This window comes from Zootoca vivipara, chromosome 12 (assembly GCF_965207765.1).
Source record: "Zootoca vivipara chromosome 12, rZooViv2.hap1.1, whole genome shotgun sequence".
Classification (NCBI taxonomy): Eukaryota; Metazoa; Chordata; class Lepidosauria; order Squamata; family Lacertidae; genus Zootoca; species Zootoca vivipara.
Genome location: NC_142595.1, coordinates 47,641,022 through 47,664,352, shown reverse-complemented (window position 1 = coordinate 47,664,352; position 23,331 = coordinate 47,641,022). Strand labels below are relative to the sequence as shown.

At 48.2% G+C, this 23,331-nt stretch overlaps 1 protein-coding gene across 1 annotated transcript; it reads right to left on the bottom strand.

Moving 5' to 3' along the window:
- Positions 1–715: 715 nt before the first annotated feature.
- LRP10 (LDL receptor related protein 10) lies at positions 716–14,502 on the bottom strand. The gene is made up of 7 exons (XM_035136270.3): positions 13,947–14,502; positions 11,019–11,057; positions 8,843–8,975; positions 8,072–8,262; positions 6,331–7,189; positions 4,023–4,152; positions 716–2,642 (listed from the first exon to the last, which is right to left on the bottom strand). Exons 1-7 carry the CDS (start codon positions 14,035–14,037, stop codon positions 2,064–2,066), a joined length of 2,022 nt encoding a protein of 673 aa, XP_034992161.3. The 5' UTR covers positions 14,038–14,502; the 3' UTR covers positions 716–2,063.
- Positions 14,503–23,331: the final 8,829 nt, after the last annotated feature.

Sequence of the window (23,331 nt, the reverse complement as noted above, 5' to 3'; positions counted from 1 at the left end):
TACGATTCCTCACATGCTGCTGGACTCCAACTCCCATGACTGCCAACTTCTAAGATAGTTGGGGTGCTGGGAGTTGGAGTCCAACAATGTCCCAGAGGTTCCCCAGCTCCAATTCACAACTAATGGGCAAGAGCCAAATAGAGTGTGAGAGAACTTCCACTTTTGAGATGTGGGCTCTCCTCCTTCCTCTCTTGCCCCTTCAGCCCCTCCTGAAACCCTCAAATGATGCTCCAAAAGGTAAGGGAAGAAGATCTGGAGGCAGCAGAGGAGAAACCAGAAACCTCCTTGCGCAAAGCTGATCTCTGTTGCACAAATGGGCAGATAACATTGGAAGTCACCCACAACATCCTTTTGAAATTGTTTTTCCAAATATTGTCAGTTAAATTAATTATTATTATTATTATTATTATTATTATTATTATTATTATTATTATTAAAAATAGACATACAAAGATTTGGGCAAAGACTCAGTGCAGATATTACCCTTTTATGCTTCTTTTTAAATACCTATCTAAGAAAGACGCTTAAGAATGAGCCGTTGCCTTAAAAAAAATCAGGTAGAATTAAGAGTTGTTAACTTTTCTAACTTCATGTTTAGAAAACCGTATCTTCATGCTCTGACTGGCTTGAATGAAGCCTTAGCTTCATATTTAAAAAATAGTATTCTTTATATTAAATAGCCAGAGTTACCTTTTAAAATCTAATTTTTATCAGCATTTATTCATTTATACCAAGTTATGTTAATTTATTGGGCCTTTGGATCCATGCAACATTTTCTGTGCTTTTGGTCACCGCCAAAGAAATAATCTGCAATGATCACGACTAAAAATCTGAACTGATCATTGCTCTCGAGGAGTGTTTTCTTTAAAAAAATAAATCCTTCATACACATTTTCCTTATTTAAAGCTGTTCGGATATTCCATGTGCAAAATTTAACTTCTTTCATTTTCTGTGTCTTTCAAAAAAATAGCTTACTTACAAAACATTTAATCAATAAATGGAACAAAACATTGTTCCATCTTTTTCTTTGCCTAAGGCTGTGATTCTGTCTCTATACTAGGGAGTAAGTCCATTTGAACAAATTTGGGATTTGCTCCTGAGTAAACATACATAGGGAGTGCACGGTTAAAACGTTGCTTTGCAACTACTGCAGAAGAATTTAAGCTGAGTTGCTGACTTCATCCTCTCCCCCTTCTTTTAATCTTTCCACAACTCGAATCACGTGATTTTTCTCTCTCTGCTGTGGCATTGCAAAATAAGGATTGGGGCCCCCCCCAATTTAGTCATTGCTTTTAAGGGTTACAGTGCCTGTAAGGATTACTTCTGACTACTACATAACTCTTCTTCCTTCAGGCAGACATATCTGAGCTTCTCCCCGCAGAAGCATATTTCATTTCCGTCCCTTCCTCCTCCTCCTCCTCCTCACTTTCCAAGAACATTTCTTAAAATGTCAAGTGCATGTACATTCCTATCACTTCTTCCACACAAGCCGCGATTTCAGCACCGACTGAAACAAAAACCGCAGCAGGCAGCTCTCAGAAGATGGAGGTGTCAAGATAGCTGGGTGGGCCCTAGGGATTTGTTTCCTCTCGCCTCGTTGCGCAGAACTAGGAACAGCGGCGGTATACCAGATCAGAATCTCTCCCCTTTTAAGAACCACGATTTACGTGGCACGCAAATATCGCTCCCCTGTTCCGCTGAGCTGGTATTTGAATCCTCAAAGTGACCGAGGAAAGAGAGATGTCGCGGTGGCCCCTAGGAGCATATTCTCTTGCTCAAACACCAAGCATGGAAAATAACCTTTAAGAACTTCCTTTTTTAAAACTGCCACCCTTTCCCATACACCACAAAATATACCTTTAGGGGAGCGGGAGGGGAAGGGATTGCTGGTGGGGTGGGGTGGGGGGAAAGGGAGAGGGAGAGGTGGTAAGCGGGAGAGAGCTGGAAAAAATTCTGCTCCTGCTGTTGTGCACAAATAACCCTGTTTGCAGTTCTTAAAAGGCAACGTCCAGTGTTTGGGTAAGAGAGTCCCCGATGGCCCGGATGCTGCTGCAGAAGGCCGCTCAGGTCAGGAGGGGCTCGTCGTCTGCAGCCCAGTCGGCAGACGCACTTCCGCTCTCGGAGTCGGGCACCGTGAGGGACACCAGAAGTACATCATCCTCGTCTTCGGGGGACGGAGGGGCACTGAGCGGGTTGCCCGTCTCCACAGAGCACGGCAGCACAGGGGAGAACAGCCGTACGCGGAGAGACCGCATCATCCCCGAGAACCGCGGGGTGGGAGGGGGCGGGGGCTGGGGCTCTGGCGCAGGCTCAGCAGGCGGGGGCGGGGCCTTCTGGGGAAGAGGCGGGGCTTGCTCTTCCAGCTGGCAGGAAGTTGCATTCTCCTCTCCGGGTAGTGGCTCAGGCAGGGTGTCGGGAGTGGAGTGTGACGAAGAGGTGGTTGTGGCGGTGGCGGCAGAGGCGGCAGAAGGGGAGGTGGCTGGAGCAGGCCGAGGCAGCAGTCCCAACCGCCGCATGCGCCTCGCCAAGCGGCGCAGGAAGCGGCCGCGGTGCGGGCGGCGGTTCCCACCAGCGGCAGTGGCGGCGGCTGTGTCATGGCGGAACAAATGCAGTAGAGACCTCAAGTTCCCCAGCACTGAGTTCTGAAATGAAAGAGCAGAGTGAGGGGTGGGTGGGTGAGGAATTCGGACAGACCGAAAACCAAACACAAGTGTGTTTACCTGGCAGGGAGAGTCCCTCAAGAAATCCCCGGAGGGCATATTTATTCATTCGTTGATTTATTACACTGTTCGGGAGTGGAATTTGCTACCAAGGAGTGTGGTGAAGTCTCCTTCTTTGGAGGTCTTTAAGCAGAGGCTTGACAGCCATATGTCAAGAATGCTTTGATGGCGTTTCCTGCTTGGCAGGGGGTTGGACTGGATGGCCCTTGTGGTCTCTTCCAACTATGATTCTACATTTGCAACCTGCCCTTCCCACTCCCCAAAGCAGCCCAGTGTGGCAAACATGCCGAAACAAGTACAATCTAAACTAGAAAAGATATTTGAAACATCAAAAACGCAAATCTGGAAAACACTAAAAACAATTGCATTTCCTCACAGTTACTAATTTCCAACATTTTCAGTAGCCGTCACCAGTCAAATGCCTGGGATGTCAGGCATGTCAGGATGTCATAAAAATTCATCCGGAAAGCCAATAATGAGGGAGACAGGTGCACCTCACCATTGAGTGCATCACACAAGAAGCCACCACCCAAAGTCCCTGTCTTGGGTCAACACCATCCAGGCAGAGGCGGTAACATTAACAGGGCCTCCCCTGCCAATCATAGGGCCTGAGATGGTCAATATGTTGGGAAGACTCCAGTAAGGTATTTTCGCTCTCCTTCTACAGGTGCATGCCCTACAGTTCCTTTGCTGGGCACACCTTTTATTCAGGTCTTCGCATCTTCGCATGTGATGGTCCCAGAGTTTTCAGAGACCTCTTCAGAACTGAGTGATATGGGGGGCTGCAATACTGACATTCATTGCAGCCCTCAATACGGCGAGAGCTAGCTGACACATATCCATACAGTGAAGCCTCGCCCGAGTGCTCTTGTTGCCTATCGCTCCTCAAAACTCCCGGCTCAGAGTCCCCAGACTTCTGCCTCGAAGACACGGCTTTCTGAGAACGAATTGCATCTTAATATGAGGGCCATTTCCCAGCTGGCCCGGACCATATGGATAGCCCATCGTACAAGCAATGGAGCTTACAGAGTGGCATCTGTGCAGTTTGGAATCCCTGTGGCAGCCAAGTAGCCAGAATAATGTAAAATCTTAGACCTCAGAGGCAATTTCAGGAAGGGAACCTTGTGGGGAGACATGAGGAGTCAAGACATGGAGCACCCGTAGGAATATTCTCAGTAGGGTGGACAAAACAAAATGCTTTGGGGAGCAGGCCAATTTCTCACACACACACAAATGAGGAGAGTGAGGCCTGTACATTTTGCCTCCTACCTCAGGTTCTACAAACGTAAGAAATTTGCTGACCTGATGAGGGTGCTCTGTGGGGAAGCCTTCGACGGGGGGGATGACGCCGCGAGCAATGAGTTGCCCGTAGGAAGGCGGCGCCTGCCGCTGCACCAGCTGGGCCTCCATCCGCGACAAGGGGGATAAGATACTGTCGGGAGAAACACACACACACACACACAAAATGTGAGAGTTGGCACCCATCAACCCTCTCCATCCCTCCATAACATTCTTTTCTTATCCCTCCTCAGGATAAGAAAGGGGACGACAGAGGACGAGATGGTTGGACAGTGTTCTCGAAGCTACGAACATGAGTTTGACCAAAGTGCGGGAGGCAGTGCAAGACAGGAGTGCCTGACGTGCTATGGTCCATGGGGTCACGAAGAGTCGGACATGACTAAACGACTAAACAACAAAATCCCTCCTCAACTCTCCCTCTCTCTGCCTGAGTGGAAGCTTCTAACTTCAACTTCCTTTCACTTCATAAGAACAGCCCTACTCGTTCTGGCTGGGGGCCTGTCCAGCCCAACATCCTGTTCCTACAAGTCGCCAACCTAAGGTCCACAAAAAAGGAACAGGGTGCAACGGCACTCTCCCCAAATGCGATTCCCATTGCCTCTGGCCATGCAGGTGGAGCATAGCCCCTGTGGCTATCAGCCATTGATAGCGTTATCCTCCACAAATGTACAAGCTGGGGGTCCTCACTGCTTCTCATGGGAACCGATTCCATAGTTTTAACTAGGCGCTGAGAGAAGAAGCCCTTTATTTTGTCTGTCCCGAATCTTCCAACACCCACTTTCGTTGGGTGCCCCCGAGTTAATTTTCATTGCCCACGTTTTCCAGCTCTACAATAAAGGTAAAGGGACCCCTGACCATTAGGTCCAGTCGTGACCGACTCTGGGGTTGCGGCGCTCATCTCGCGTTATTGGGCGAGGGAGCCGGCGTACAGCTTCCAGGTCATGTGGCCAGCATGACAAAGCCACCTCTGGCGAACCAGAGCAGCTCCTGCCAACCTAGCAGTTCGAAAGTACGTCAAAGTGCAAGTAGATAAATAGGTACCACTACAGCAGGAAGGTAAACGGCGTTTCCGTGTGCTGCTCTGGTTCGCCAGAAGCGGCTTTGTCATGCTGGCCACATGACCTAGAAGCTGAATGCCGGCTCCCTCGGCCAATAAAGCGAGATGAGCGCCGCAACCCCAGAGTCGGTCACGACTGGACCTAATGGTCGGGGGTCCCTTTACCTTTTATTCATCAGGAAATAAGGATTTGTTTTAAGTTTTTCATGTATGCTAAAACTCAGTCTGGTTTTTTAAAAATTATCTAACCACATCAGTTAACAAACATGTATACATGCGCTATAATGTTATTGTTTTAGCTAAATAAATTGTTTAAATTGTTATTAAGGAAATTATTATTTTTCTCCTTCCAATAAAGTACAGCAGAAAAGTTGTCCCAATATAAACAGTTAACTTATTAAACCTCACAATAAAGTCATAATTATCTGTCTATGTATTACTAATAGTATAACCAAATCTGTAATTTTTTATATACTGTATATACTAGAGCATAAGCCAACCCGAATATAAGCCGAGGCATCTAATTTTACCTCAAAAAAACTGGGAAAACTTATTGACTCGAGTATAGGCCAAGGGTGGGAAATACAGCAGCTACTGGTAAATTTAAAAAATAAAAATAAATACCATCCTATGCCTTTCCTAGCTGTCGGCTCCCCGCTGCCTCACACAGAGCAGGCATAGGATGGGGGTTCGGAGAGTCGCAGCGCTTCTCCGAACGCCCGGTCCTGTGCCTTTCTCCACCACCGCCGCCTGCCTCACTCGAATATAAGCCGAGGATGGCTTTTTCAGCACATTTTTGGTGCGGAAAAGGTAGGCTTATACTCGAGTATATAGGGTAACTGTAAAAACTACTCTGAAAATCTATTATTCCAAAAATGAATAATATTTAAATCTGCTTGTAAATATTAAATTATACCAGCAAGAATGAGTCTTTCTGGGGGGGGGAATGATTTAAATCAAGTCTTACTGACTAGTGATTTTAGATTGATTTGATTTAAATTAAATCCACCCTGGGCTGAAGAGTGTATTTAAGCAAATAAAGTAGATTTTTATACACCAGGGTACTGTGATCACTGCACAGCACTTCCTGGGGACACCTGTCTTCCCTCTCTGTATGGCTGTATTCCTATTACTTCCCACCCGCCTTCCCAGTCCTGTCCCCCCACTTTCCATTGCTCTCCTCATTTTTGATATCTCGTGTGCACATTCCCTAAGCCCCAGCCTTGCCCCTCGCTGCCTGGTTATGTCCCTCACCCAAACTCGTGGCTGCGGAGGGCATACAGCCGGCAGGTGCAGCCCAGCGCGATCACCAAGAGAAGGCCGCACACCAGGCTTCCGATGACGGCCGCCGTCACCACTTTCCGCGGGAGGACGTAGGAGCAGTCCGCCTCGTCGGAACCGTCAATGCAGTCCGCCTGCCCGTCGCACACCCAGCTCTCGTAGATGCAGCGCCCGTCCCGGCACCGGAAGTTCCCCGGTTGGCATGTGTAGCAGTGGCGCTCGTCTGCGGCGTCGGCGCAGAAAGTCTGGTAATTGCAGCGGTCGGCCGGCCCGTAGCAGCCGGCCCCACCGATCCCGCGCCCCCCGCAGGGGTACTGCCCCGCCGGGCAGCCTTTGCAGCCGTCCTCGTCGGCACCGCTGGCGCAGTCCCAGAACCCGTCGCAGCGTTCGGCGGCGCTGTAGCAAGTGGCCCCCTCGCTGTCGCCTCCGCCGCAGGGGAAGTCCCATGGTACGCAAAAGCCCCGCACATGGTAGGTGGCGTTGAAGCCCCGGCCGGAAGTTCCCGGCGCCGCCTGGTAGGACACCCACGCACGGCTGGAAGGCGAGTCCACGGAGACCACTTTCTTGTTGCTGGTGTAGTCAAGGTTGCGCAGCAAGTGGGGGAGCGGCACGGATCCAGGTGCCCCCTCGTACACCCTCAGGGAGTCCCCGACGTCCAGGCTGAGGGCGGTGAAGCGGATGCTCAGAGGCCGGCTGTCGTGGGCATCAAGGGCCCACTGGCAATGCGCAGCAGCGGCCAGGTAGGAGTCGGAGGCGAAGCCGGGCGAGAAAAAGATGCCGTAGAAGTTGTCCAGGGTGAGGTTGCAAGGGAAGACGGGTGGCCTGATGGCTTCTGGAGCAGAGAAAGAGAGTGAGGAAAGGGGTGTGGAAAACACAGAATGAGGCTCTCAGAAGGACTGATAGGAAGCCAAAAGAGGCATGGAATGGCCAGAGCCAATAATACACAGATTTGTATTCCATCAGTTTTGGAGATGTGGGTTGCTGGGAACAACAACAACAGCAACAGCAGCAACAACAACATATTTATACCCCACCCATCTGGCTGGGTTTCCCCAGCCACTCTGGGTGGCTCCCAACAGAATACGAAAAACACGATACAGCATCAAACATTAAAAACTTCCCTAAACAGGGCTGCCTTCAGATGTCTTCTAAAAGTCAGATAGCTACTTATTTCCTTGACATCTGATGGGAGGGCGTTCCACAGGGCGGGCACCTACCGAGAAGGCCCTCTGCCCGGTTCCCTGTAGCTGCACTTCTTGCAGGGAGGGAACCGCCAGAAGGCGCTCGGAGCTGGGCCTCAGTGCCTGGGCTGAAGGATGGGGGTGGAGATGCTCCTTCAGGTCTACTGGGCCTTTGAGGCCATTTAGGGCTTTCAAGGTCAGCACCAACACTTTGAATTGTGCTCGGAAACGGTAGGGATGGGGGACCCCCTTCAGTTCTGGTTTCTCTCACTTTCTGATTTTTTCAGCCTTGAGGTTTTCTTTCCTCATTCCCAAATCAGTTTGTGGTGGTTGCTTTTTAAATGAGAGAGAAGGGAGAGCCACACTTTAGAGGAAAAATAGCACCCCACCCACGAAACGGAGGGAAAGGAGGTCCATGTAGACATGCCTGTGTGTAGAAGGAGATGGATAATTGGAAACAGTAATCAGGGAGGGAAATGGATTGGGAGAGAAGCTTCTCTTCTCTTCCCATAATGCGCAAGACTCCTCCGTACCTCTCTCATATTTCAGCTGAAACCCATCTCCTGTCATGAACTTCCAGTTGTAACTCAGGGTGACGTTGCCTCCCTTTATCCGGAGGGGCTCTGGAGTGTGGTAGCCACAGATTTTCCAAGGAGATGAAGGGAGCGAGGCTGACTGGATGATCAACATCTCTGAGGTACAGGAGAGATGGAAGTGCTGGAACCTGTGGAAGGAAAAGAGAAATAGATATCTGTTCAGTTTCTGTTAATTGGTTCTCATGGGAAACTTACAGATTCTTGCTTCATACAATTAACTCAAGGCAGTGTCAATTTACCCTTGGCAGAAAGCCAAGGTCTGCCTGGCCTGGAAACTACTCTCTGATTGGTTATTGACCAGCACTGAACTCTGTTATCTAGGAATGCTAGCACAGTCGTTTCTTGTTGGGTGTTAGGAGTAGGAGTGCTGCGTATGGTTGGAGAGAGAGAGAGACAGAGAGGATTTATTTTGCTTTGCTTTGTATGCAGAAACTCTGCTTCTTTTATTTTCTTTTAATAAATCCTGTAAATAGTTATTCTGCGTCTAGCCGACTAGTCATTTCTACCTTAACTAGCTTCTGCGCTGTGCAGGAAAACTCTGCTACGTTCGGGCTAAAGCCACTAGAGCTATGCCTGACACTTCAAAATTCTAAGAATATCATGTGTGCATGCCAACTTTTGCTTCTATGTGGCGCTCCCCGGGAAATCTGAAGGATGCGCTCGTGTGAGGTTGGTTTCTGGGCGCAACTAAAAGTGCTCCCTTCTCACCTGATACTGATGATCTCCTCAGGGTCGGCCAGAATGACCCAGCTACAACTGCTGTATGTCGTCCCTTGGGAAGAAGGGCTACGAATCTGGCCTTGTGGCTCCCTCCGGACGTCAGGGAAGCCTTGACAGATAGCTGGGGGGGGGGGAGGAGAAGGTCAGTTAAGCAACGTTGAGCCCCTTTCCCCCATACTTCCAGCTCCTCCTGACTTATAGTTCCCCTTCGTAATACAGTGGTACCTCTCCGTTTCCGGACGTCTCGGAAGTCAAACGTTTCGGCTTCCGCACGCCGGAAACCCAGAAGCTTTGGTTTCCGAACTCTTTTTGGAAGCCGAATGTGCCACACGGCTTCCCCGTTGAGTTTCCCAGAAGTAAATGCTTCCGGAAAGGGCATGCTTTGGTTTCCGAACGTTTCAGAAGTCAAATGGTCTTCTGGAGCAGATTACGTTCGAAAACCGAGGTATCTTTCTAAGCAACCTGGTCTCCATGGTCATTTCAGGCTTCTCTCCCTTGCTGTCACTTATCCCTGAAATGGCTACCACCACCCCACTCCGCTCAGTGCCCTCCTCGGTCCTTAACCTTCTTTTTCTGAGCCTTTGTCACGACATCCTGGTTCTCCAAACCCAATGCAGAGATAGCCAACATTGTGACCTCCAGCTATTTTTGGACAGCAACTCGCATCTTATAAGGGCTATATTGCTTGAGCACCAGGTTGGCTACTATAATATAATATAATAATAATAATTTATTATTTATACCCCGCCCATCTGGCCGGGTTCCCCCAGCCACTCTGGGCGGCTTCCAACAAAACACCAAAATACAGAAATCCATCAAACATTAAAAGCTTCCCTAAACAGGGCTGCCTTAAGATGCCTTCTAAAGGTCTGGTAATTGTTGTTCTCTTTGACCTCTGGTGGGAGGGCATTCCACAGGGTGGGTGCCACTACCGAGAAGGCCCTCTGCCTGGTTCCCTGTAACTTAGCTTCTCGTAGCGAGGGAACCGCCAGAAGGCCCTCGGCGCTGGACCTCAGTGTCCAGGCAGAACGATGGGGGAGGAGACGCTCCTTCAGGTATACTGGACCAAGGCTACCCTTGCCTTTCCCTCAGGGGTGCTGAATGTGTGACACCCCAAATATTTATGGGCTGTAATTCTCCTCATCCCTGATCAGGAGCCATGCTGGCTGCGGCTGAGGGGAGCTGGAGTCCCACAGAGTCTGAAGGGCCACAGGAACCTTATTTCTAGCAAACGGCTATTTAGGTGGCTGCATAAAAATAAAACTAGGCCACAATACGAGCCTGCTGGATCAGGACAATGGCCCATCTGGTCCAGCATCCTGATATCGCAGTTGCTTGTGGGAAACCCACAAGCAAGATTCGAACACAGGAGCATTTTCTCCTCCCGAGGTTTCTAGCAACTGGCGTTCAGAAGCATTACTGCCTAGCTGCTAGACCTTGTCGTGCCTAATCCCATTTTAAAGTCACACAAGATGGTCATCACTGCCTCCTGTGGGAGCAAGGGGGGAAATAGTTTTTAAAGTCCTGTGTCTGTTTCCCAACTTGGCCCTTTTACGTGGTTTTGTGTGTATGCATTGTGGTGTTTCCAGGCATTGTGACTTGCAGTTATTTTTATCGATCGTAGTTTAGCAATTATTTATTCCAATTGTTAAGGGTGATCTTCGTTTCATAATTACTTGCTGGTGTTTTGTGAGTTGATTTTATTGTGTACTGTGACTAACAGATGATTGAACATGACTTTATCTGATACAAGTCATTCCATTTGAAATTTATGTTTTATTACGACTTTTTGTGTGCAACAAAATATGCTGTTTGTTGCATATTTTGTTACCGTGAACCGCCTTGGGTATCGTTAATATAGAAAGGTGGTATACAAATTAAAAATGAAATGAAAATGAAAAGTTATGAGAGAAAAAAACTTTTCTCCATCTCCTTTTCTCTAGGACATGCATAATTTTATAAATTTTCTATCATGTCACACACACACACCCCACTCACTAAGTCTCAAATGCTACAGCCTTTTCTCTTGGGAATCGCTCCACCCCCTTGACAATTTTTGTTACCCTTTTCTGGACCTTCAGATATAAACAATACCCCCCTCCTCCGCCCCCACCTTCCCTCTCCGCCCCATGCCTTGAGCCCCCACCTCTATCCCCCAACTCACCCATGTGTGAGGAGTTGCTCTCAGTGGACCGAATCCCACCTAGGGATTAGAAAGGAAAGAGAAAGTCAAATTCCAGACTTAACATGTCTGTGTTAAGTCTGCTTATCTGAAAAACACACAAACCAAGGACTTCCTGGTATGTTGAAGGAGCACATTCCTTGTGGCCTAAACGTCTGTTAGGCTGGAGTGCACTTTGCCAGAGTTCAGCTGGTAGATTAAAAACTCATGCATGGCAACAACAACAAACATTTCCTTGCCAGCATAGAAAACCTTTGCAACGGTTGCCGATTTGCTACCCAGCTTGGGAATAACATACCTACAATATATTTACAAGGTGTTTTATTTCTTTATATGCCCACTTGGCCACTTCAACCTGGGGAACTGTTACAGGTGACACATATTGTCTGTTCCACATTGGTAAGAAATCAGTATTTTAGTGCAGCGACAGCCACACTTTGGAACGGCTCAGGGCCGCAATACCTCAAGGACCGCCTCTTTCCATGTGAACCTATCTGAGATCATCTTCTGAGGCCCTTCTTCGCATGTCTCCTCCTCGAGAGGTCTGGAGGGTGGCAACACGAGAACAGGGCCTTCTCTGCAGTGGCTCCCCGTCTGTGGAATGCTCTCCCCAGGGAGGTTCGCCTTACGCTTTTCATTAAAGATGCTTTCGTTATACATCTTTAGGCGCCAGGCAAAAATGTTCCTTTTTAACCAGGCCTTTGGGTTGATCCGATTTACATCCTATGCCCTTTTAAAATGTGGTTTTTTTGGGGGGAAGGACTATTTTTATTTTTATTAGGTATTTTGTGGTTTTAAATCTTGATTTTATTCTGTGAACTGCCGTGAGATCCCCGAACATAGGGCAGTATATAAATTCAAATAATAATAATAATAATAATAATAATAACTCTTTGCCCCTTGATACAAGACAGGCACCTTTGCTATACTCTTTTTGGTGCCTGCTAAAACAATTTTGTTTAGGCAAGCCCATCTCGACAGGAAGAAGAACACTGACAGGTGTTCTAGTGTGGTTTTTAGCTGATCGTTGATTTTAATTATCTCTGAATGTTTTACTTGAGATTCCTGCATTGCAGGGGGTTGGATTAGATGACCCTTGGGGGTCCCTTCCAACTCTTATGATTCTACTTATACTTCTTTTTGTAAACAACTTCGAGGCTGGTTTGTTGTTGTTGCTGCTGCTGCTATATAAAGCAGTGTATAAATTCTATGAACTAAATACACGAAGCCCCTTCCCTTATAAACAGAAAGGTGAAAAGCCTGTTAAAAGCAAGATAAGAACAGAGCAACCCTTTCCCAATACCCTTCAGCAGGTGATAATGCTATCTTTATTGCTAACATACAATATGGAGAGGAATTACTTTATCTGGTGGGAAAGATACCACAGTCAGGAGCGAGTCTGAATCCAATAAATCCATTTAAAAAGAAAAGTTAGTTCCACAATGTGGCCTCCCTTTGCAATATATATATATTCCTGGACTACGGGGACTCTGAGGTCAGCAGCAGAGTGCCCCGCAAGACCATAGTGTGTTTTCCAGAGTTCTCTGAACACTGACATACAGGTGTAACTCGGAAAATTAGGATATCGACGAAAAGTGCATTTATTTCAGTAATGCAACTTATTATTATTTATTTTTCTTTTAATTTTTTTACAAATGCTTTCTTTTGGAAATTCCACAGTTATAAAACAAATAGTTACAATAATACAAAAATAAACATTGCCATTACATTTCATTAATTACATTTATAATTGACCCGCCTAACGACAAATAATTACAATTACAACAAATAAAGGCTTGACATATCTTGCTTTGCATGTCATGCACCTATCTCATATATTGGCTTCACCTTTTAAGTCGCATTACTGAAATAAATGCACTTTTCGACGATATTCTAATTTCCCGAGTTTCACCTGTATTTTGATGTCACATTTCTCTCAGATTAGAGAATCAGATTACCAGAGAGGAAAACAAGGCCTTTGACAGGTTGCCTGGAGGAAACAGAGGTGACTCAGAGCAGGTTTGACCTGGTGCATGACTCAGAGCAGATTCTGTTCCCCATATGTTTTGGAGACTGAAGTTCAAAACAACTAGAGGCACCAGGTTGGGGAAGGCAGGCAGGAGGGCTATTAGGCTGAACTCCAGAGTTTCAGGTTTCCTCCATCAGGTATAAACCGGAATGAATGCAAGGGAAATGCTTATTAAACTCCCTCCATCAAGGAAACTTCCTCCTCACCTGGGCTGATACCAAGTCTCCTGGGAGAAAAGGACTCTCAGAAAAGGACCCATAGCGGCAAAAAGTGCTACGCTGACCCTTATTATAAATTACTAGCTGACCCGACCACACATTGCTGTGGTTCTTTCCTGTGACCCCCCCCCCGTCCCGATTATTATTATTATTACTATTATATCTGATGTTAATGTTGACACCAGTGGATTGGCCATCCCCACACTTAGCTTAGACTCGAGGTTTAGAGACCAAACTTTACAGGTGTGCCTTTGAATGGGCAGATCTCTGCCCCCACCCCTGACTACCAAAAATGTGGGGTGCTGCATAGGGCTCCGAGCGGACGACCTTTGACCCTCCAGGTTTCGCTGGACCACAACTGCAACCATCATCTCTGACCACTGGGTATGCTGGTCCGGGCTGATGGGAACCGGAGCCCCGGCATTTCTTGGGGAGGGGGCACAGATTGAGCCCTCTCCCATCGCCATAGCTGTCAAGTTCTCTCCCCCCCCCTTTTAAAGGGAAATTCCCTTATGCTGAATAGGCTTCCTCGCGCGAAAAAGGGAAAACTTGACAGCTATGCCCATCGCCATCATTTCAGCAACTGGGCGACATGTGAAAAGGGGCGCTTGTGCCCCCAAAGGGAAACCGACCCCGCGCCCCACGCGCCAATCTCTCTCTTACCCAGGAGGAGAGCCAGGAGGAAGCCCCGGGCGAGCCCCGAAGGCGTCGGCATCTTGGGGGGCCCCATCGCCCCCTCTGCCCGATTCTCCATCCTCTCCGGCGCCTGCTGGGTTCCCACGCGTCGTGGCCCCGGAGGAGGAAGCCAGGTCTCAAGGCTGGTCGGTGGATCCTTCCTTGGGGATGGTGGAGAGGAGATAATCCTCCCCCCCCCTTCCAAAAGAAGAAAAGACTCCCCGAATCTGCGATGGAAGCCGGCCGCTTTCACTTTCTCGCGCCTCCCTCCCCAGCTTTGACCTCTACGCCTCCATCCCCGGTCCCTTTGCCAAGTCAGGGCTGCTTGTGGCCCATCGCCGCGGCCTCGAGCCTCGTGGCGCCCCGTTCCGCCGACTCCTCCCCGGGGTTTCTCGTTTTTCGGGGTGTTTTTTTTCTGGCGCTGGCGCTGCAGAGGACGCGTCCCCGTCGCCCTCCTCCTCCTCCTCTCCGCCCCGAATGTTTGCAAACTTTTGTTTCCTCCTTCCACTTCCTGCCTTTGCAACTTTCTCAGCCCTTGGCGGGGAGGAGCTGCGGGGTGGGGTGGGGGGTGGAGAGGTGGAGGGGCGAGCCACGTGACCTCTTCCTTCCTGACCCTCCCCTTTCCTCGTTCCTGTTTTCACACGCACACCCATCCTCCTCCTCCTCTTTTTAACTACTTCGTGGCACTGCCAGCAATTTTTGTATTTTATTCCCTCCCCGCCGCCCGCCCCGTGGGATAGACTCAAAAAAGGAAAGAGAGACAGAGAGGGAGACTCTCCCGACCTGAAAACGACCTGAAAACGAAGCAGGGCCCACAAAAAGCAATAGGGGGCATTAAACCGGAGTGACACCGGTCTTTACATGAAAACCTGATCTTCCAAACAATTCCTCCCCCCCGCTCCTTTTGAATCCTTCCCATCCAAAAGGATCGAGCGGAAGAGTCAGCACCCCTTTTTATGATCCTGCTTGCCCTGGGGGGGGGGGAATCCCATAATTTCACCTCCCAAACACACCCAATTGTCCGACGTTATAATGTGGGTCTGTCCTTTTAAGAGTGGGCGCTCCCCTCCCCGGACTCCGCCGTTGGCCAGCGTTTGGCGCCATCTAGCGGCTTCGGCGCGATTCTGCAAGCCGGGACAAGAAGGGAAGCCAAGCGCCACCCCGGCCTCAAATTGCAGGTTTCAAATTTGCTTGCTCAGGCTGCAGCTTGCATTCCTCCCCCCCCCATCGCCCCCGTTTCCTATCGCCAGCTTTAACCCTTTTTTTGCGAAGAGTTGCATCTCATCCATCATAGTCTCTCTCCAGCTGTTTCGCCCTTCTTTTTTCTTTCTTCTTCTGCCTGCCCCAGAATAATCTGGATGATTAATATATAGTTTCACTGAATGCAAGCAGGCAACAGAGTGTGCTAACACATTCCTGCTAACATCAGAAGCAGGGAGCGCATTTAAGTCCGACTAGCTTCTACCAATTGCTGCTCCACTCTGGCACTCCTAGGCAGTTTGATGGCCAAAACAGCAGCAGCAACGAAACCCAGTGGTACTAACTTGCCACAGTGGCTTTTGCAAAACTAAAACAGGCCCTCACCAAAACCAATAGGTAAATATTCCACTATTATAAAGACAAGGCAATCTTTGACCATGTGCAGAGTGCACTTCCACTCACATCACACACCAACCTAAACCCATTCCCACTAAGTTAGAGGGTAGTCCTTTCACATCAAGCTTAATCCCTGGAGCCTCTTTGTTTAGAAAAGAATTCGGAACAGCGATTCCCCCTTCCTTGTGCACTATTTCCAAACAGGCAAGCAGTGCTCTCGAAGCTTTTTTTTGCAGCATTTGGGACTTTTTAGAGAAAATGCCAGTAAAAGGTGGCATGATAGAATTTTTGTAAAATTATGCATAGCATAGAGAAAGTGGATAGAGAATAGTTGTCCTCCTGCGTTTCATTGCACTAGAAACTGTGGACATTCAGTGACGCTGGATGTTGGAAGATTCAGGATAGATGAAAGTCCTTCATGCAGAGCATAGCTAAACTATGAAACTCCCTCCCACAGGAGGCAGTGATGGCCACCAACGCAGATCGCTTTAAAAGAGTGCATGTCTATGGTTTATGTCCTTCATCACTGCAGATGGTGACAGCAGTCACAAAATTAAAAGATGCCTGCTTCTTGGGAGAAAAGCAATGACAAACCTAGACAGCATCTTAAAAAGCAGAGACATCACCTTGCCGACAAAGGTCCGTATAGTTAAAGCTATGGTTTCCCCAGTAATGATGCATGGAAGTGAGAGCTGGACCATAAAGAAGGTATCTGACGAAGTGTGCATGCACACGAAAGCTCATACCAAAATAAAAACTTAGTTGGTCTTTAAGGTGCTACTGAAGGAATTTTTTTATTTTGCATAAAGAAGGCAGATCTCCGAAGAATTGATGCTTTTGAATTATGGTGCTGGAGGAGACTCTTGAGAGTCCCATGGACTGCAAGAAGATCAAACCTATCCATTGTGAAGGAAATCAGCCCTGAGTACTCACTGGAAGGACAGATCCTGAAGCTGAGGCTCCAATACTTTGGCCACCTCATGAGAAGAGAAGACTCCCTGGAAAAGACCCTGATGTTGGGAAAGATGGAGGGCACAAGGAGAAGGGGACGACAGAGGACGAGATGGTTGGACAGTGTTCTCAAAGCTACAAACAAGAGTTTGACCAAACTGCGGGAGGCAGTGCAAGACAGGAGTGCCTGGCGTACTATGGTCCATGGGGTCACGAAGAGTCGGACACGACTAAACGACTAAACAACAACAACAACAATGTCTATGGGATCCTAACCCGTCCCTAATCCTAACAGAGACGTATGGCCTTTTCCCGAAAGTATCTTCTGCATGAAGAGCACACACACACACACACACACACACACACACACACACACACACACCACCACTCTTTCTTTCCCCCTCTCATTCCATAGAACTTGGATCTCTTGCTGTCGGTCTCTCCAGACGTGGTTCCTGGCGTTTACATTTTGCTGATCCCAGATTTTATTTTGTTTAAGGTTTCCCACTTCCTCTTTCTCCTTTGCCCTATGCATTTTCTCTTCTCTTCTTGTGCTGGCTGGGTCCCAGGACTCCTGGGGTTCTCTAGGAAGGGGAAGCATGCTCCAGTGATCATACAGATTAAATCTGAGCCGCCCCCAGCCCACCATACCTGGGAGGAAGGATGTAGATGTTTGCGGTGGGTGTAATGAGATTGCAAAAGGAGGTCATTTGATGGGGTAGGCAGAGAAGCAGGATTCCTCAGTCCCAGCTGCCGGCCTGGGGGTGAAATGGAGGGGGGGTGCAGTGGAGAGGGGGAGAGGAAGGGAGCTAGGTGCCACTAGGACTAATGGGTTTTGTTTTGGTGGTTACCAAGTTATACCGGTAGCTAAGCTCCCCAGTGGGAGAGAGAAACGCAGGATGCAGGACTCTTGAATTCCATCCCTTGATCCGGGAGGGATCTTTGGGCTAGAGAAGGCAGGGGCCAAGAGGAGGCTCTCTTCTTCCAACTCAGCAAAAATCAGTGTTTGCTGAGTCAACTGTAGGAGCCAGTGTCCCCACCCAGCAGGGGAGCAGACAAGGATCAGAGAGAGACATGCAGGATGGGGGGAGAAGGAGGGGGAATAATTTTTTGCTGAGAGGGGAAGCCCACATCATTTGCAAAATCAACATCCTCCACTGACTTGACTTGCTTCCCCTACACACCCTTTCGATTTCCTTCCTATTAGTCCTGTGGAAAGGCTGCAGGTTCTCTTTTAAGCTGCCGTGCTAACAATTTACCTGGTTTATTGGCAAATTCAAATTTTTTTCCTGTTCCATTAGTTTAATTTTCTGTTCAATCTCTTGATTTACTAACATCGAGAATTGTGTTTGATCGCTTGGGCAATATTTTTGTCCTTTGGTTTTTAAATTAACTCCTCCTCCTCCTCCATTGATGGTTGGATGTTTTGAAACCCACCAGAGGCACTAAGGTGCCAGCTTTGAAAACCTCTTGGCCCGCTAGCCCCACCCCTTTCTCCTTTGACCACACCCACTTAGCACCGCATCACAAGCTTTGGCCACACCCTTTCTGCGGGAAGCGGTTGTATATGTGGAAGTAAAGGCGGCCTCTGAGAACGCACAGAGTGCCGTTCTCTCAGCCTCTGCACACGTATTTGCAATTAACAAGTGGAGCTTCTGGAAGGTGGGTGAAAGTGCTTTGATGTGCTTTAAGCATGTTCACGCTCCTGTCTCAGCGACATCTACACTGGCTTGGTCACGTACACAGAATTGAAGTGGGCAGGATCCCCAAGGACGTGCTCTATGGGGAGCTGGCTTTAGGCACCAGGCCCGTCGGCAGACCAATTCTGCGTTACAAAGAAGTCTGCAAATATGACATGAGGGCTGGCAACGTAACCCAGCCATGTGGGAATCCCTTGCAGACGACCACAGAAACAGGAGACAGACAGACAAGTTGTGCATCCACAGCAGTGACCAGAGGAGGAATGACTGCTGGGAGGAGCGCATAGAAAAGAGGTGCCCAGTGCGTCTGCAACAGCGAAACCGGATGTCTTGATCTGCCCCGGCTGCAAGAAACATGTCTCTCCCGTATTGCTCCCCACAGCCACAACAGGCGCTGTTAACTCTCCAATAGTATGACTTAATCCCCAAACAAAGGCCCACTTTTCCATTGTCTCCCGAGACAGATGGATGGACACCAGCTCTTGTCTGCAGCTCTAGCATTAGGAGAGAGAGAAAAAAACTGGATTCACGTCACATTTCTAAGCAATACTAGTAGCACTGCAGAACTGACTGTATTTGCTTATTTCTACCCTTGGACCATAAAGAAGGCTGATCGCCGAAGAATGGATGCTTTTGAATTATGGTGCTGGAGGAGACTCTTGAGAGTCCCATGGACTGCAAGAAGATCAAACCTATCCATTCTGAGGGAAATCAGCCCTGAGTGCTCACTGGAAGGACAGATCCTGAAGCTGAGGCTCCAGTACTTTGGCCACCTCATGAGAAGAGAAGACTCCCTGGAAAAGACCCTGATGTTGGGAAAGATTGAGGGCGCAAGGAGAAGGGGACGACAGAGGATGAGGTGGTTGGACAGTGTTCTCGAAGCTACAAACATGAGTTTGACCAAACTGCGGGAGGCAGTGCAAGACAGGAGTGCCTGGCGTGCTCTGGTCCATGGGGTCACAAAGAGTCGGACACGACTAAACAACTAAACAACAACAACCCTTGGGTTATGGTGGTGATTTCCCCCCTTCCCTTCACCATAGAGCCTCAGGGTGGCTTACAGGGGTGTATAAATATAATATTAATATCAGTTAAAAGCAAGTTGCAGGTAAGATATTAGGGTGGGTCATCTATATCCCTATACTGTACCTATTTCTATATAATTTCCAAGGCCAGAAAGAGCAAAGACTTGCATCTTCAGCATACAACGGAAAGTGCATCATGCAAGTGCCAGGACACAACTCTTTGGGGAGGAAATACTTAAGAGGCTGTCACAGACAATGCCCTCTTCCTGGGCTGCTGCCCTCCCCACCCCCACCCCTGAACTTCTGAGGGCAGTGGAACTACCACCGAGGGCCCAGATCCTATCTAGTCTTAGTTCTTGGAACCAAAGTTTCAGCTCAAAGGTGGTGTGTGTTTCATGTGTGGGGTTGATAAAGCCATGCCAAAGTCCACAGGACGCATACCTGGAATTGCCCTTCCAGAACAGAGTTGGCTTTGCCCTAGAAAGCAGGGCAGAGCTTGTTTTCCCTCTGCGGAAAGAGAGACCCTCTTAAAAGAGGCAGAGTGGTGAGGGATGGTGGGGTGTGGGCTGCCTCAAATGGTGTGGTCTTAAGTAGGCACAGGGCAGGCCTCACCGGAGAATTCCCTTGCCCAGGATTTGGCAATTGCCCAGTGCTGGCTGGCTGGCTGCTGCCACCCAGCGCTGCTGAACAGTCCCATCCTTATCAGGAAGGAAGCCCCTAATGATTTCACGTTTCATATCCTCCCGCAAAGCGGATATTAGGAATATCTGGGTTTGCGCAGCAGACCATTCATGCCTCTGAGTCACCGCCTCTCGTATACAAGAAGCGGCCACCTGTCTGCCCTGCTAAGAAAGGCTGCGGTGCAACTCCTGAAATAGACGATGCTCAGGCAAACCTCCAGGGCAGAGCAGCTGGAGCCGAACCTCGCCGAGTAATCCCTCGCATTGTAACATGTTTGTCTTAACAGGAAGGTCCTTTGGCTCCAACCATTTCCTCACTTTCTCTGGAAGCCAAGACCACCGGTTCGCTCAGCCCAGCCCTACCTCCCTGGTCTGAAATCTGGGTGGGGGTGGTGAGCTCTGGCTCAAAGTGCATTGCGCTCGGAGGCAGAGGCAGAATCCAAGAGTCCCAGGCCATAGCATTTCTTTTTGTTCACTGGAAAATAAACCAGCATTCCAGCTGCCCGGTCCTGCTTTTTTTTTTAGTTGAAATGGTGCTTTTATTGTTTATTTGTTTTTTTAAAAAAACAAACGCAATACTGCTTAATATCATAAAAATCTCTCGAGTGCTTTACAGGAAAAACAAACAAACAGTAATAATAACAATTAAAACAGCAATGATTTCACTTAATATTTTGAGCTGCTAATCTATTTCAGAAAGAATTACTACACCATTCTGAGTCGAAAAGCTTTTGTGCCCAGGCTAATTCTCGGGAATAATTTCCTCCAATTGATTGGCGCTAATTGATATTGATATGGATAGATATAAAATATAGAGTATTATATAATGTGCAGTTGGGAACATTGACAATAGGACCCAGGGAGGGGATGGGTGGGGGGAGGTCTCGAAATTCAGAGAAATCTCTTTATATGGAAATGTATTTGGTTTTGTTATAAATTTATATTTGTAAAATCAAATAAAAGTGATTTAAAAAAAAGATATTGTAACATTTGCCCCGGTCCTGCTCTGAACATTTCTCCTACGCCTCATGCTATGGAAATGTTGGCTGGATGTTGATATATTTCTGTTTCTTGAGAGACAATGGACCGCGCCTCCAGGGGCGAAGTCAAACCTCTGGAGAATCGCAGCGCCTGCTGTGGCTGCAGAGACCGGTGACTTGTAACTGCTGCCTCCCACGTTGTTTAGCGGCACTCAAGTGACCTGTCTGGGAGGCAAGCCTGGGCAGTGTGTATGGAGGTCCTGGACTGGCCAGACAACAAGGCACCCCCCTTCCCCCGGTCTCACTTATGTGGTCTAAAGGAAAGCAGAGCAAGACATTTGGCACCAGCTTGGCTGCAGGAGTTGGTGGAAGGAGGCATCCAACCCGCTTAGGCAGGTACTCCACTCTGGATTTGTGCAGGGTTTAAGATGTCCCACAAGACAGAGGGTACGGATTTGTCCTCAGGGTTTACTCCTAAAGCCCTTTCTCTCAAATGAGTTTAGCCACAAGGCAGCGGAGGTTTAGGATCAGAATTTTCCTTGTCCTAGATGGGCTACGTTCCCAGGTGGGCGAGTCCCGTCTGCCCCTCGCTTCTCTCTCCAAGACATGCAGAAACCGCTTTCTTGACCATTGGACCCACTCTCGGTCTCGTCTGGCCGCTGTCACCCCATTAACCTACCCTGCTCCTCCTGCTCCAACCCTTTGTTCCAGAAGGACATTTAAGTAGAGCTTCCTGGCCCTCTAGCCCAGCATCCTGTCATCACAGCGGCCAGCCAGGTGCCTGTGGCATTGAAGCACAGCAACACACTCACTTCCTGCAGTTTCGAGTGGATGGGATTCAGAAGCATTTACTGCCTCTGACCAGTGGAGGCAGAGTATATAGCCATTGTGGCTAGTAGCCGCTCCATGAATTTATCTAATCCCTTTTATAAAGGTAAAGGTAAAAGGGCCCTGACCATCAGGTCCAGTCGTGTCCGACTCTGGGGTTGCGGCGCTCATCTCGCTCTATAGGCCGAGGGAGCCGCCGTTTGTCCGCAGACAGCTTCCGGGTCATGTGGCCAACATGACAAAGCTGCTTCTGGCGAACCAGAGCAGCACACGGAAACGCCGTTTACCTTCCCGCCGGAGCGGTCCCTATTTATCTACTTGCACTTTGATGTGCTTTTGAACTGCTAGGTGGGCAGGAGCTGGGACCGAGCAACGGGACCGAGCAACGGGAGCTCACCCAGTTGCAGGGATTCGAACCGCCAACCTTCTGATCAGCAAGCCCTAGACTCTGTGGTTTAACCCACAGCACCACCTGGGTCCCTAATCTCCCTTATAGAGCCATTCAACTTGAAGGCCCTCCTTGCCTCCTGTGGGATCAAATTCCGAGAACTTAACTAAGTGCTATGTGAAAAAGACCTTTCTTTCCTCTGACCCAAATTCTTCAATATCCAGCTTCTTCGGAAGTTCTAGCATTATGAGGGGGTGGGGGGAAATCACCCTCTAACCACTTTTCTCCATGACTTGCATAGTTTTACATTAACTTTCGTCTTGTTGCCTCTGCTTGCCTTCTCTTTAAATTGAAAAGCCCCACATGTTGCAACCTTTCCTCAGAGGGGAATTCCAGTCCCCTTTCTAGATCTGAATTTCTCCCTCCCTCTCCAGTAGGTAGACTAGAGCATGAGGCTCTTAATCCCAGGGTCGTGGGTTCGAGCCCCATGTTGGGCAAAAGATTTTTGCCTTGCAGGGGGTTGGGCTAGATGACCCCCCGGGTCCCTTCCAGCTCTATGATTCTATTATTTGATTACCTAATTAATTTCAGAATTTACACATTGCTCTACATTCAGAGAATACCCAAGCTGTGTAAATAATAATAATAATAATAATAATAATAATAATGTTTTACGTTAATGTCTAATTCTTTACAATTTTTATGTGTTTAAGCCACCCAGAGTGGCCGTGAATAAAGGAAATTATTAAATAATAAAGTAATAATAACATTATTATTATTATTATTATTATTATTATTATTATTATTATTATTATTATTATTTTGCCAGGCACAGTGATGGCATAACACCACCACCACCAATACTAGTAGCATGATAGAGAAAGACCAGAAAGGCAATGTGGGGTAGTGGTTAAAGTATAGGACTAGGACTTGGGAGGCCAGGGCAGGGCCGGATTTAGGTTTGATGAGGCCCTAAGCTACTGAAGGTAATGAGGCCCTTTGTATATCCAACTGTCCTTTTTCAACAACAAATTGTTGCTGTTTTTTATGTGTTGAATATATGCTACAGTACTGTATATGGTAATTTATGGACCTAACAGGTGTCTAAAGCCATTTGCACATAACAAAATAGGAGCCTACACAACACAAAACACTGTTGCTGTATGTAGGTTTTATTTGGTAAATGGTTATTTAATTGGTTTTATATTTTGGAAATGTACATCAA

Excerpts from the sequence above, each read along its gene's own strand:
- LRP10 (XM_035136270.3), bottom strand. The coding sequence starts at position 14,037 with ATGGAGAATCGGGCAGAGGGGGCGATGGGGCCCCCCAAGATGCCGACG. Across the intron at positions 7,190-8,071 it reads TCAGCTGAAATATGAGAGAG|AAGCCATCAGGCCACCCGTC; the intron begins GTACGGAGGAGT and ends TCTCTGCTCCAG. Across the intron at positions 2,643-4,022 it reads CCACAGAGCACCCTCATCAG|AACTCAGTGCTGGGGAACTT; the intron begins GTCAGCAAATTT and ends CTTTCATTTCAG.